At 40.7% G+C, this 11,111-nt stretch overlaps 1 protein-coding gene and 2 pseudogenes across 2 annotated transcripts in view; 1 reads left to right on the forward strand and 2 right to left on the reverse strand.

Moving 5' to 3' along the window:
- SENP7 (SUMO1/sentrin specific peptidase 7) overlaps positions 1 to 2,318 on the reverse strand; it is a 199,479-nt gene extending 197,161 nt beyond the window's left edge. The window contains exon 1 of one of the 2 annotated variants that reach the window (XM_006868618.1): positions 2,223 to 2,318. In XM_006868618.1, coding sequence (XP_006868680.1) covers positions 2,223 to 2,312 — 90 coding nt within the window. In that variant the 5' untranslated portion in view covers positions 2,313 to 2,318. The remainder of the gene's footprint in view (positions 1 to 2,222) is intronic. The other variant, XM_006868617.1, reaches the window with a different exon arrangement.
- A 2,785-nt stretch (positions 2,319 to 5,103) lies between these two features.
- Positions 5,104 to 6,115, forward strand: LOC102832530 (annotated as a pseudogene).
- Positions 6,116 to 8,160: 2,045 nt separating this feature from the next.
- Positions 8,161 to 10,065, reverse strand: LOC102820157 (annotated as a pseudogene).
- Positions 10,066 to 11,111: the final 1,046 nt, after the last annotated feature.

The raw sequence follows: 11,111 nt of genomic DNA on the forward strand, positions 1-11,111 counted from the left end.
ACCATCAGAGAAGGGAAACTTTCCTCTTGAAAGGACAAGCAGACCAGCCTGGAGCAGTCAGAAAACCAGAAGACACTTCTTGAAAGAAGAACCTACAGGAAAAATACAAAACAACAAGGGCAGACCAACTGTTACCACAAGAACAAGCAAGCTGTCTGCCCAGGAGATATCAAGGCAAGTGATCAGGTCCTCTCAGTGCAAATCCTCCTCCAAGACTAAGACACAATGGGAAAACGTGTTCTGATTGGCGACCACACACATCACCCATAAAGAGAAGTGACCGAAGAACATCGAAGAAGCAGCGAGCTAAGCCCTGCATCGTTCAGAAGACTATGGTGAGCCCAAGTGGAGAGCTGGTCAGCCAGCAGTGAGGCAAGACCTGGGGACTCATGGGCTCAGATTCAGTGACACATCGACAGAGGACTAGAGTGGAAACCGAAGCGACCAACTGATAAGAAGAGGGTGGACAGACGCAGGAACACCCACACCTGCAGATGATACCCACTTGCCATGGCTCCAATGATGGGACGAACAAAGCTCAATCCGAAGAAGAAAGAAGAGGAAAAAAGTGTCATCTGACACAATTTGATAAACTGGACATCCACCTATAAATGCAGTAGCTCAAAAGAGGAAACAAATCCCTGCTCCAAGAATTATTCCCACCCCCTCGACACAAAGAGTAGATAGGGATGGACAACTTGAACACTGACTAATCAAAAATGGGAGAAGAGATACAAAGGTAAGAAGTGACTGGCTTACAAGCTTTCAAGAGGAAACCTAGATCCACAAGGCGGGAAGGATGGTAGAGTCTCCAGTGAGTAGTATCCGACCTGTCTAGGAAGGGCAGATGAAAAGAAATGCAGATGGGTCCCTTGGGATGCAAGGGTGAATAACTGTCACCAGGACTGATTGTGAGGACTGGAAATGTAAAGGTGGACATTTTATAGCAAGGAGGGGAGTGATTAACCTTTCAGTCTAGGAGCAGAGGGCCCTGGGACCATCAATGGAGAAGAGCAGAGAGCAGGATCCCACCCAGAGGAGCAGTGAGGCCTGAAACTGAGACAGAGAGGATGACGTGAAGAGATAGGATGATGTGAAGAGATGGAGTGGCTGGGGACTAGGGATCCAGAGAGGGAGAGGGGCTGTGTGCTGAGGACCATAAGGGAAGTGTGGGCGGAATTGCAGGGTATACCCTTGGGTTGGGTGATGATGCATGGACGGGATGGTAACTATGGCAATGAGACGATGTATGATGGAATGAATGTAAAACTAATGCTCCACCATGTAGACTATCACACAATACACAATAAAACATTAAAAAAAAAAATCATGAAGATGGTGCAGAACCAGGCAGCATTTCATTCTGTTATTCATAAGGTCACCAACTCAATGGCCAGTATCAACAACATAGTACTATCTTAAACTTTATTAATTGTTGCTAAGTGCCAAAGAGTCTGTTCCCACTCATAACAACCCTGTATAGGGCTTCCAAGGCTATAAATCTTTATGGGAGCAGAAAGGCATATCTTTCTCTCACACAGTGGCTGGTAGGTTTGAACTACAGACCTTGTATTTAGCAGTTCAGTGCTTATCCTACAGCACCAGCACCCTTTAATCATTTATTTTTGTTATTGTTACTGCCATCAAGTCGGTTCCAACTCATAGTGACCCTGTATAATAAGGTTTCCAAGGAACATATGGTTGAGTTTGAACCGCAGACCTTGATGCTAACCTTGAGGTCAAATGCTTATCCTACGGTGCCATACCAGAACTCCACTTTTATTAATTTGAGTCCTATAACATCTCTTAACAGTGACAAAGCCATAATTCAGATTTATAATCAAAAATAGTTTTGAAGTACAATTGTGTCACCTGTAAGAAATATCCTCTCATACTTCTAAAACAAACAGCAAAAACAGCAAAGAATTCTACTAAACTTAAAATTCTATTAAGCTTAAATATTTCTATGACAATAATGAGATTTATGTTTCATGGTGATAAGATAAAAAAAAAAAAAACATAAATAACAAGGTACACTTAGGTTACACTGCAGAATATCCTAACCTCAAAGGATCATATCAGTATATATTAAGATGTAATTTAGGTCCTACAATTAACAAAAGATCAAAACAAGACATATAAGAAAATAAAAATATGCTCTACTAAAATACTTAAAACATACCAAACAAAACTATATACTTAAAGAAATTAGTTTTAATTACCTCCTGTAAAGGGAGATTCCAGCGTTCTGAGCTTCTGAGTTTGGACAGTGATGACTGAACATGAATATCTTCTGGTTTTGCATTTAGCATCTTTGTTATCCGAAGCTGGGGTGAGAAGATAATCAATTTAATTGAAATATAAGAGTTGAATCATGTAACATTAACACTTCCCTACTTTATTTTTTTAAGTCCTAAATTCAGTGCTGAATTTATGGTGGTTGGTTCGTTGTGTGCAGAGGAGTCAGTTCGGAATCACAGTGACCATGAATAGGGTTTCCACGGCTATAAATCTTTACAGGAACAGAAAGTCTCATCTCTCTCGCACGGAACAGCTAATAGATTCAAACTGCTGACATTGAGTTTAGCAACCCGACTTGTAACCACGGCAATTAAATGTAATTTTATGAGATAAAACAAAGACCCTTCACTGAATTCAAAGGCAGATACATGAAGAATTACAGTAGTGTCTTAACTATTCTCTTGCCTATAGTCTCTTCCCTTTCTAATATTTCAAATGCCATTCCTAAAGTTCTCTAATAAATCTAATTATGTACATTTAATAATGGCATCCTATTACTTATACATTTGTTGTTAAGTGCCATCAAGTTGGTTCTGACGCATAGCGACCTTGTATAGGGTTTCTAAGGAGCAGCTGGTGGGTATGAACCACCAAACTTGCAGTTCAAACTGATCTTGGGTCCAGTGCTTATTCTACAGCATCACACCAAGACTCTTATTACTAACACATGTTTTTTTAAATTTGCGCTTCTTCACATCACCCACATTACTCAAACACTGCAAATGCTAATCCCAACCATACTGAAGTAGCATGTCCTATTATTTCATGTTTCTTTTGCTGTTGTAGCTGTTAAGTGCCATCGAGTTGGTTCCAACTCATAGCAAGCCTGTATAAAGATTTCCAATGAGCGGCTGGTAGGTTGGAGCTGCTGACCTTGCAGTTAGGAGTTCAGTGCTTATCCTACCATGCCACACCAGGTCTCCTTTATGTCCCTAGACTTGTATATACTGCTCTCTCAACCCAGAATGCCTGTCCATCTGTTTTGCCCTGGTGAAGTACTTCAAATTCTGTTCAATTATCCCCAAATCCATGTAACTGCCACCCCGATAGCAAGGTATTCCTTTCTCTGGTTATTAGGATTTGGTGTATTTCTGTTGTTGTTGTTGTTAAGTTCCACTGAGTCTGTTCCGGCCCATAGCGACCCTGTATATTACTTACTTATATTACATATGTTGTTGTTGTTAAGGGCCATCAAGTCAGTTCAACTCACAGTGATATCATACATTATTTGTCTACATTAACTTCTTCACATCCTTTACAGAACACCGAAAACAAACCCACTGCCATCAAATCGATTTCTACTCATACTGATCCTATCTTATATATCTTTACGTCTCCAAAGTATGTGACTCATGACATGGTGAAAAATGAATGAACAAATTTAGAGGCTGTATCCACAGTTCAGAGTCCTGGTGTGGCACTGTGGGTTAATGCACTGGACAGCAAGGTCCATATGAACCACAAAGTCAGCGGTTCAAACTCACCAATCACTCCTTGGAAACCCTATACAAAGTCGCTATGGGTCGGAACTGACTTGAAGGCACTTAACAACACCACCCACAAGTTTGAAATTATTTGTTTAGAATTTAAATAACGTTTACATTGAAAGAAATATATAATTGATAGTTAAGCTTCAAGTTCAAGCTGTAATATGTAACTTATAATAATTAACTTATCAACAGTAATCATAAACAATTCATAAAATTATTTTTATGAGAGGAAAGCATGCAACAAGAAAATGGAATAAATTTTAAGAAAGCATGTCTCTAAACTATTCTAATTTTTTAAAGGATATCTGGTAGCTTATTGGCTAAGTATTGAGCTATTACTAAAAAATTCAGAGACTGAAGTCCACCAAGTTGATACCAACTCATAGTGACCCTATGCACAACAGAATGAAACACTGCCCAGTCCTGGGCCAACCTCACAATCATAGGCATGCCTGAGCCCATCGTTATTACCACTGGGCTAATCCGTCTCATTGGGGTCGTCCTTCCACTTTACCAAACATCATATCCTTCTCCAGTGACAAGTCATTCCTAATAATAGGTCCGAAATATGAGATAAAATCTGGGCATCCTGGCTTCCAGGGAGCACTCTGGTTGTACTTCTTCCAACACAGATCTGTGTGGTCTTTTGGTAGCCATGGTACGTTTAATATTCCCCTCCAACACAAAACATAAATACATAACTCAAGCAACATAAGTCAAATACATCAACTGTTCGATGATCTTCCTTATTTACTGTTCAACTTTCACATGCATGTGAGGTTACTGAAAATACCATGGCTTGGGTCAGGCCTAAAGCATAAAAATGACATCTTTGCTCTTCAACACTTTAAAAAGGTCTTGCACTGTGCAGCAGATTTGCCTACTGCAATACATCATTTGATTTCCTGACTGCTGCTTCCTTGAGTGTTGATGATTAACCCGAACAAAATGAAGTCTTTGACAACTTCAATCTTTTCTCCACTGATCATGATGTTATTTACTGGTCTAGTGGTGAGGATTTTTGTTTTCTTTACAATGAGATGCAACCCATACAGAAGGCTGTAGTCTTTGATTTTCATCAGTATTTCAAGTCTTTTTGCTTTCAGCAAGCAAGGTTGTATCAGCTGCATATCACAGGTTGTTAATGAGTGTTCTTGCAATCCTGATGCCATGTTTTCTTCATATAATACAGCATCTCAGAATATTTGCTCAGCACATTGACTGAATAAGTATAGTGTTAAGTAAGAATACAACCCTAGGACAGCCCAGCGGTGCTCGTGTTTGCGCAGGTGTACATTCCCTCTCCTGCAACATGGCCGACTCATCTCCTCAACCAACCAAGGGAAAGCGCAAATGGGATACGGGGGAGGCGGAAGGCTCCAGCACAGAACAAAAGGAAGCAGGCGTTGGGAATGGTACCTCTGCCCCTGTCCTCTTACCCTTCTCCAGCTTTAGAGTGCAAAAAGTGCTCAGGGAGTCCACACGGGACAAAATCATTTTCCTACATGGGAAGGAGAATAAGGCCTCTCTGGGGACAGGGATGGCAATGATGCCGTTGTGATCTTGGAGAAGACACCATTTCAGGTGCAGCAGGTGGCCCAGCTCCTGACAGGCAGCCCTGAACTCCAGTTGCAGTTCTCCAATGATATCTACAGCACCTGTTGCCTGTTCCCTCCATGGCAACTGAGTGAAGACCACCATGGTTTACCCTGCCACAGAGAAACACCTGCAAAAGTACCTGCACCAGAACCTCCGGCTGATCCAAGAGACTGGAGACTATTACAAGAACATCACTTTGCCCCACTTAGAGTCTCAAAGCCTCAGTATTCAGTGGGTATATAACATTCTCGAGAAGAAGACTGAAGCTGACCAGATTGTTTTCGAGAACCCAGATCCCTCCAACAGCTTTGTCCTCATCCCTGACCTCAAGTGGAACCAACAGCAGCTCGATGACCTGTACCTGATTGCCATCTGCCACCACCATGGCATCAAGTCACTGCGGGATCTCACTCCAGAGCACCTGCGACTGCTGAGGAACATTCTCCAGGAGGATCAGGAAGCCATCCTGCAGAACTACCAGGTGAAGGGGGACCGCCTGCACATGTACCTGCACTACCTGCCCTCTTATTATCACCTGCATGTTGCACTTCACGGCCCTGGGCTTTGAGGCCCCTGGCTCTGGGATGTAGCGGGCACACCTACTAGCAGAAGTAATTGAAAACCTAGAATGTGACCCAAAGCACTATCAATAGCGTACTCTAACCTTTGCCCTCAGGACCGATGACTCCTTGCTCCAGCTGTGGCAGGAGGCCCAGAAGAGTTGAGTTGACTTAGGAAATGTCAGGAGAGCACAGATATGTGGGGACTGGGGTGAGGTCAAGGGAGAGAAGAGGCATTTGTATAACTTAGTGATTTTTTAAAATGTATTTTGTACTGACTTGTTCTTAGTATGTGAATAAAGCATTGGATCATTAAAAAAAAAAAAAAGAATACAACCCTAACAACACCTTTCCTAATTTTAAACCATTCAGTGTTTCCATGTTCTGCCTCCTAGTCCATATACAGGTTCCTCATGAACATAATTAAGTGTTATGGAATACTCATACTTCGCCATGTTGTCCATAGCCTGTCATGATCAACACAATCGAAAGCCTTTCCATAGTCAATACAGCACACGTAAACATCTTCTGGTACTCTCAGCTCTCAGCCATCTGACATCAGCAATGATACCCCCCTGGACCCATGTCCTCTTCTGAAACCGTCTTGAACCTCTGAAGTTCTCTGTCAATGTATGGCTGCAACCATTTTTGTATTACCTCTAGTCAAACTTTACGCACGTGGGATATCAATGATATTGTCCAATAATTTCCAGATTCCATTAGGTCACCTCTCTTTGGAAACAATCTGTATTTGTGGCCATACCAGTCAGTCGGCCAGATAAGAGTCTTCCAAATTTCTTGGGATAGATGAGTGAGTGCCTCCAGCACTGCATCAGTTTGTTGAAAGATTTCAATCTGTATTCCAACTATTCCTGGTGCTTTGTTCTTTGCCAATGAGTTCAGTGCACCTTGGACTTCTTCCTTCAGGATCATTGACTCTTGATCATATGCTATCTCTTAAACTGGTTTAACATCAACCATTTCTTTTTGATACAGTGACTCTGTGTATTTTTTCCATCTTGATACTCTCTACAATATTCAGTATTTTGCCCATAAAATCCTTCAATACACCAAGTCGAGATTTGAAGTTTTTCTTCACTTCCCTCAGCTGAGAAATGTTGAGTGTGTTCTTCCCTTTTGGTTTTTTCATTCCAGGTCTTTGAACATTTCATTATATTTGACTCTGTCTTCTCAAGCTGACTTCTGACATTGTTAAATTCTTGTATCTCCTTACTTCTTCCATTTGCTCTTCTAACATCTCACACTGGAGAGCAGGTTTCAGAATCTCTTCTGACATCCATTTTGGTCTTTTCCCTCTTTCTTGTCTTCTTAATGATGTTTTGCTTTCTTTCTGTATGATGTTCTTTTATTTTTTTAAATGGGCATGGCAAATTTTATTTTCATGATCTGCATATTCAAATATATCGAAACATCTTTTGAAAACTTTGATTTATAGGTCCTAGAAAGTTATAAAAAGCTTTTAATAGTCTACTATTAAACAGAAACAGTCTTTCTAATTCATTTTGGAGTCTCATTAAAACAACAGATTTCAGGATAGCAAGGGTCATCACGAGGACTCAAACAGGATGATTTACAAAACAGAACACTTTAAACCAAGCAATTCCTATCTTCTTCTAGCTGAAAGGAATCAGTTACAGCACAATTTCTTATCCTTGCTCATTATGGAATTATACTTTAAAGCATATCTCAAGAGAATGGCCTTTTAGGTACACATCACTAGGTACAGTCATTAACAACAGAAAGATTGCCCATGTTTCTGATGGGGAAAGACAATTTCTTTTATCAAAACTCACACTATAGTATAAATTTTCAGGCATTCCCCCAGACAAGTTTATTGTTTTAATGCAGTAATGTAGAACAAGATAAAAATCATGACTTTTGACTGCTACTCAACATTATTATATGCCAACAGTATTGCACACATCTGTTCTGAACTGTGGTCATTATCTTCAGGGTCCTTGAGATGCTTGATTTCTCCATCAGAACACAAACACAATCCATAAAAGTAGTTTCCTTAAAGCTGACATTAATAAATTTAAAATATGGGTGGAAAAATGAGGAAAGGCAAAGGCAGAGACTTTGTACAGACAAAATCTAACATTTCTTAAAAGATTTTGTGTGCCCTACACATTGGGACAATTTGTACACACTACTGACATGAACACTAGCTATACTGCTCTTCTAGATGCTCAAATGATAAGCAATCTTGGTCCAGGGGTGGCGATGATGTCACTGTATGGTTCTTCCTGTGTCAGCTCAATAGCTTGCTGCTTTTTAAGAACCAAGAAGCTTTAGAACTTTGCTGTAGCTTGCTTTCTGTTCATGTTTCGACATATCTCAAGCAAACTGATAGATTCTGCTCCAGTTTCATCAAGTGCCCGCTGAAGACCAAGAAGCATCTGGTGAGTTCTTTTGTTTCATCTTCTTTCTTCTTGATCCTGATGACCCCCTGAAGCAACTTCAATCTCCTCCTCCTCTTCGTTTTCTTTAATCTTCTCTCTTTCTGGCAGCAGTTCTAGCTCTGGTTATGAACTGACAAAGACTTGGAGGCTCTTCTGGGGGAAGCTCTACAGGATGTATTTCCATGTGATCTGCTTGCTGGGGAGGCACTGCAGACTCTAGGTCAACTTGTCTAGCTTTTCACTTAACTCCCTGAGGTGGTGGTGGAGGCATGGTGGAGGCATGACTCATCCAAATTTGTTCTGCTGGCTTCCATTACTGACTCCTGGAGGTGGCTTGGCTCTTCCAAAATGGACTCATCAAAAACATCACATTGTTGCTGTTGCTACTACTGCTGCTGGTCCTCTCTGGAAACCTCTAGATTTTCAAACTCTTTGAAGAAGTCATCAAAATTATCAACCTCTCCTCCTTCCCTCCTTTTTCTAAAGTCTTCTGGTACAAGTGGTATAAGACAGCGTGTAAAGAGCTTCAGTAGTCTATTATTCCATAAAGGCTGAGCAGGTAAAGAGAAAAGTCTTTCCCCTCTTCCTGTCTCTTTCCACATCATCAATTTCTTGGTGGGCGGTGCCATATCCAAAATAGTAACAATGTCAGAATAATCACTAAATTGTGCTCTAATGGTCTTGCTCTCCAACTCTTTGACACTATCAACAATCAGTTTCCTATTCCTCTTGGCTTTTGTTTCTTTAACAGTGGTATCAACAGGCTCCAAAGCAAAGGCTTCCTCCTCATTTGGAACAAGTGTTGTCTGATCAGTCCTAGTTGGCATAGGTTCAACAGGATCCACCGAATCAGGACTACCAGGCCCTCCCATTGATACGTTATCATCCTCAATCATATCATCATGTGTAGGCTGTTTTGGCAGCATCACCCCTGTCTCAGAAAGAGCAGGGGGATCATCAAAGACACAACTATCATTATTACTAATAAGTCTGTCATCTAATATACCACCATCATTTCCTTCTCCAAAATTGTCATCCTTATATTCTAAAGAATTGTCTTCATATTCTAAATGGTTAATGTTCTCATTCAGATTGCTGGTGCTTTGCTCAGGCTCAAGGAAGAGGTTAAAAGCACTAGTGCTTACTAACATGTCATCATCCTCAAAAGCACTGCCTTCTCTCATTATCTCATAATCATTCATTCCAAAGTCACCAAACTCATTTTCTTGTAGAATACTGATGTTTCCAACTTTTCTCTCATGGTTATCTTTCCACTCTGCTCTGGGTCAGGCTGAATTGCTAGGCCACATCAATGCCATCTAAGTCAGGAAGTGGCTGATCAAAATCATGAAACTCTTCTAATAAGGTAACGGCATTATAAGCTGCTTCCCGGTTTTCCTTAGGCAGGTCAACAACATCTGGATGGAAAGCCATCTTTATTTTAATAAATGCCTCATTACAGTCTGGAAGAAGATATTTGACTTTCCTGTGATAGATTCGAACTACTCCCAGTAAGAGATGTCCAGATGTTCGAAGCACCATCTTCACCTTGAGTGAGATGATACTCTCTACAGTGCTCTCTAAATTACACTGGAACACATGGGCTTTGATCAACTTTTTATCCCAGTGAGCCACTAGCCAAATTTTGGCCAGAGGCCCTCTTTTACTGAGGACAAAATGTGCGTAGAACATTGTTCCGGTTGTCTATAAAAAAGGAGGAAACCTAGCTCTCTGCGAGGAGTAGGACCGGGCTAGTTGGCCGGGGTAGGGGAAAAGGGTTAGGGGAGAGGGCGGGGAGACAGGGGAGCCCTTGTGTGGTGTAGCTTCAGAGCAGCTCCTGCCGCCACCACAGCTTCCGCCTCTGTATGATGTTCTTGATGTCATCCCACAACTCTTCTGATCTTTGGTCTTTGGTGTCTAATACATCAAATCTGTTCTTCAGATGATCTCTAAATTCAGATGGGATCTAACCAAAGTTGTATTTTGGTTCTCACGGACTTTTTAATTTTCTTCAGCTTTAGCCTGAATTTTTATATAAACAATTCCACGTTATGCCCCTGGCCTTGTTTTAGCTGATGATATGGAACTTTTCCACTGTCTCTTTCCACAGATGTAGTCCATTTGATTTCTGTGTATAACATCTGGTGAGATCCATACTTATCTTTTATGCTGTTTAAAAAAGGCATTTGCAATGAAAAATTCATTGGTCTTGCAAAATTCTACCATGCGATCTCCAGCATCATTTCTGTCATCAAGGCCATATTTGCCAACTACTGATGCTTTTTCTTTGTTTCCAACCTTTGCATTCCAATCTCCAGTAATATCAATGCATCATGATTGCATATTTGATCAATTTCAGACTGAAAAAGTTGGTAAGATTCTTCAATTTCATCATCACTGGCTTTAGTGGTTTGTGCATAAATTTCAGTATTAGTGGTATTAACTGGTCTTCATTAAAGGTGTACGAATATTATTCTATCACAGACAGCGTTGTACTTCACAACTGATCTTGATATGTCCTTTGCGATGAATGTGACACCATTCCTCTTCAACTTGTCATTGCTGGTATAGTAAATCATGTGATTGTCAGATTCAAAATCGCCAATATCAGTCCATTTCAGCTCACTAATGCCAAAGATAATGACGTCTATACGTTCCATTTCATTTTTGACAATTTCTTATTTCCCTAGATTCATACTTCGTACATGTTTCAATTATTCACAGTTGTTTACAGCTGT

Source organism: Chrysochloris asiatica, unplaced genomic scaffold (genome assembly GCF_000296735.1).
Source record: "Chrysochloris asiatica unplaced genomic scaffold, ChrAsi1.0 scaffold00120, whole genome shotgun sequence".
NCBI classification, from domain to species: Eukaryota; Metazoa; Chordata; class Mammalia; order Afrosoricida; family Chrysochloridae; genus Chrysochloris; species Chrysochloris asiatica.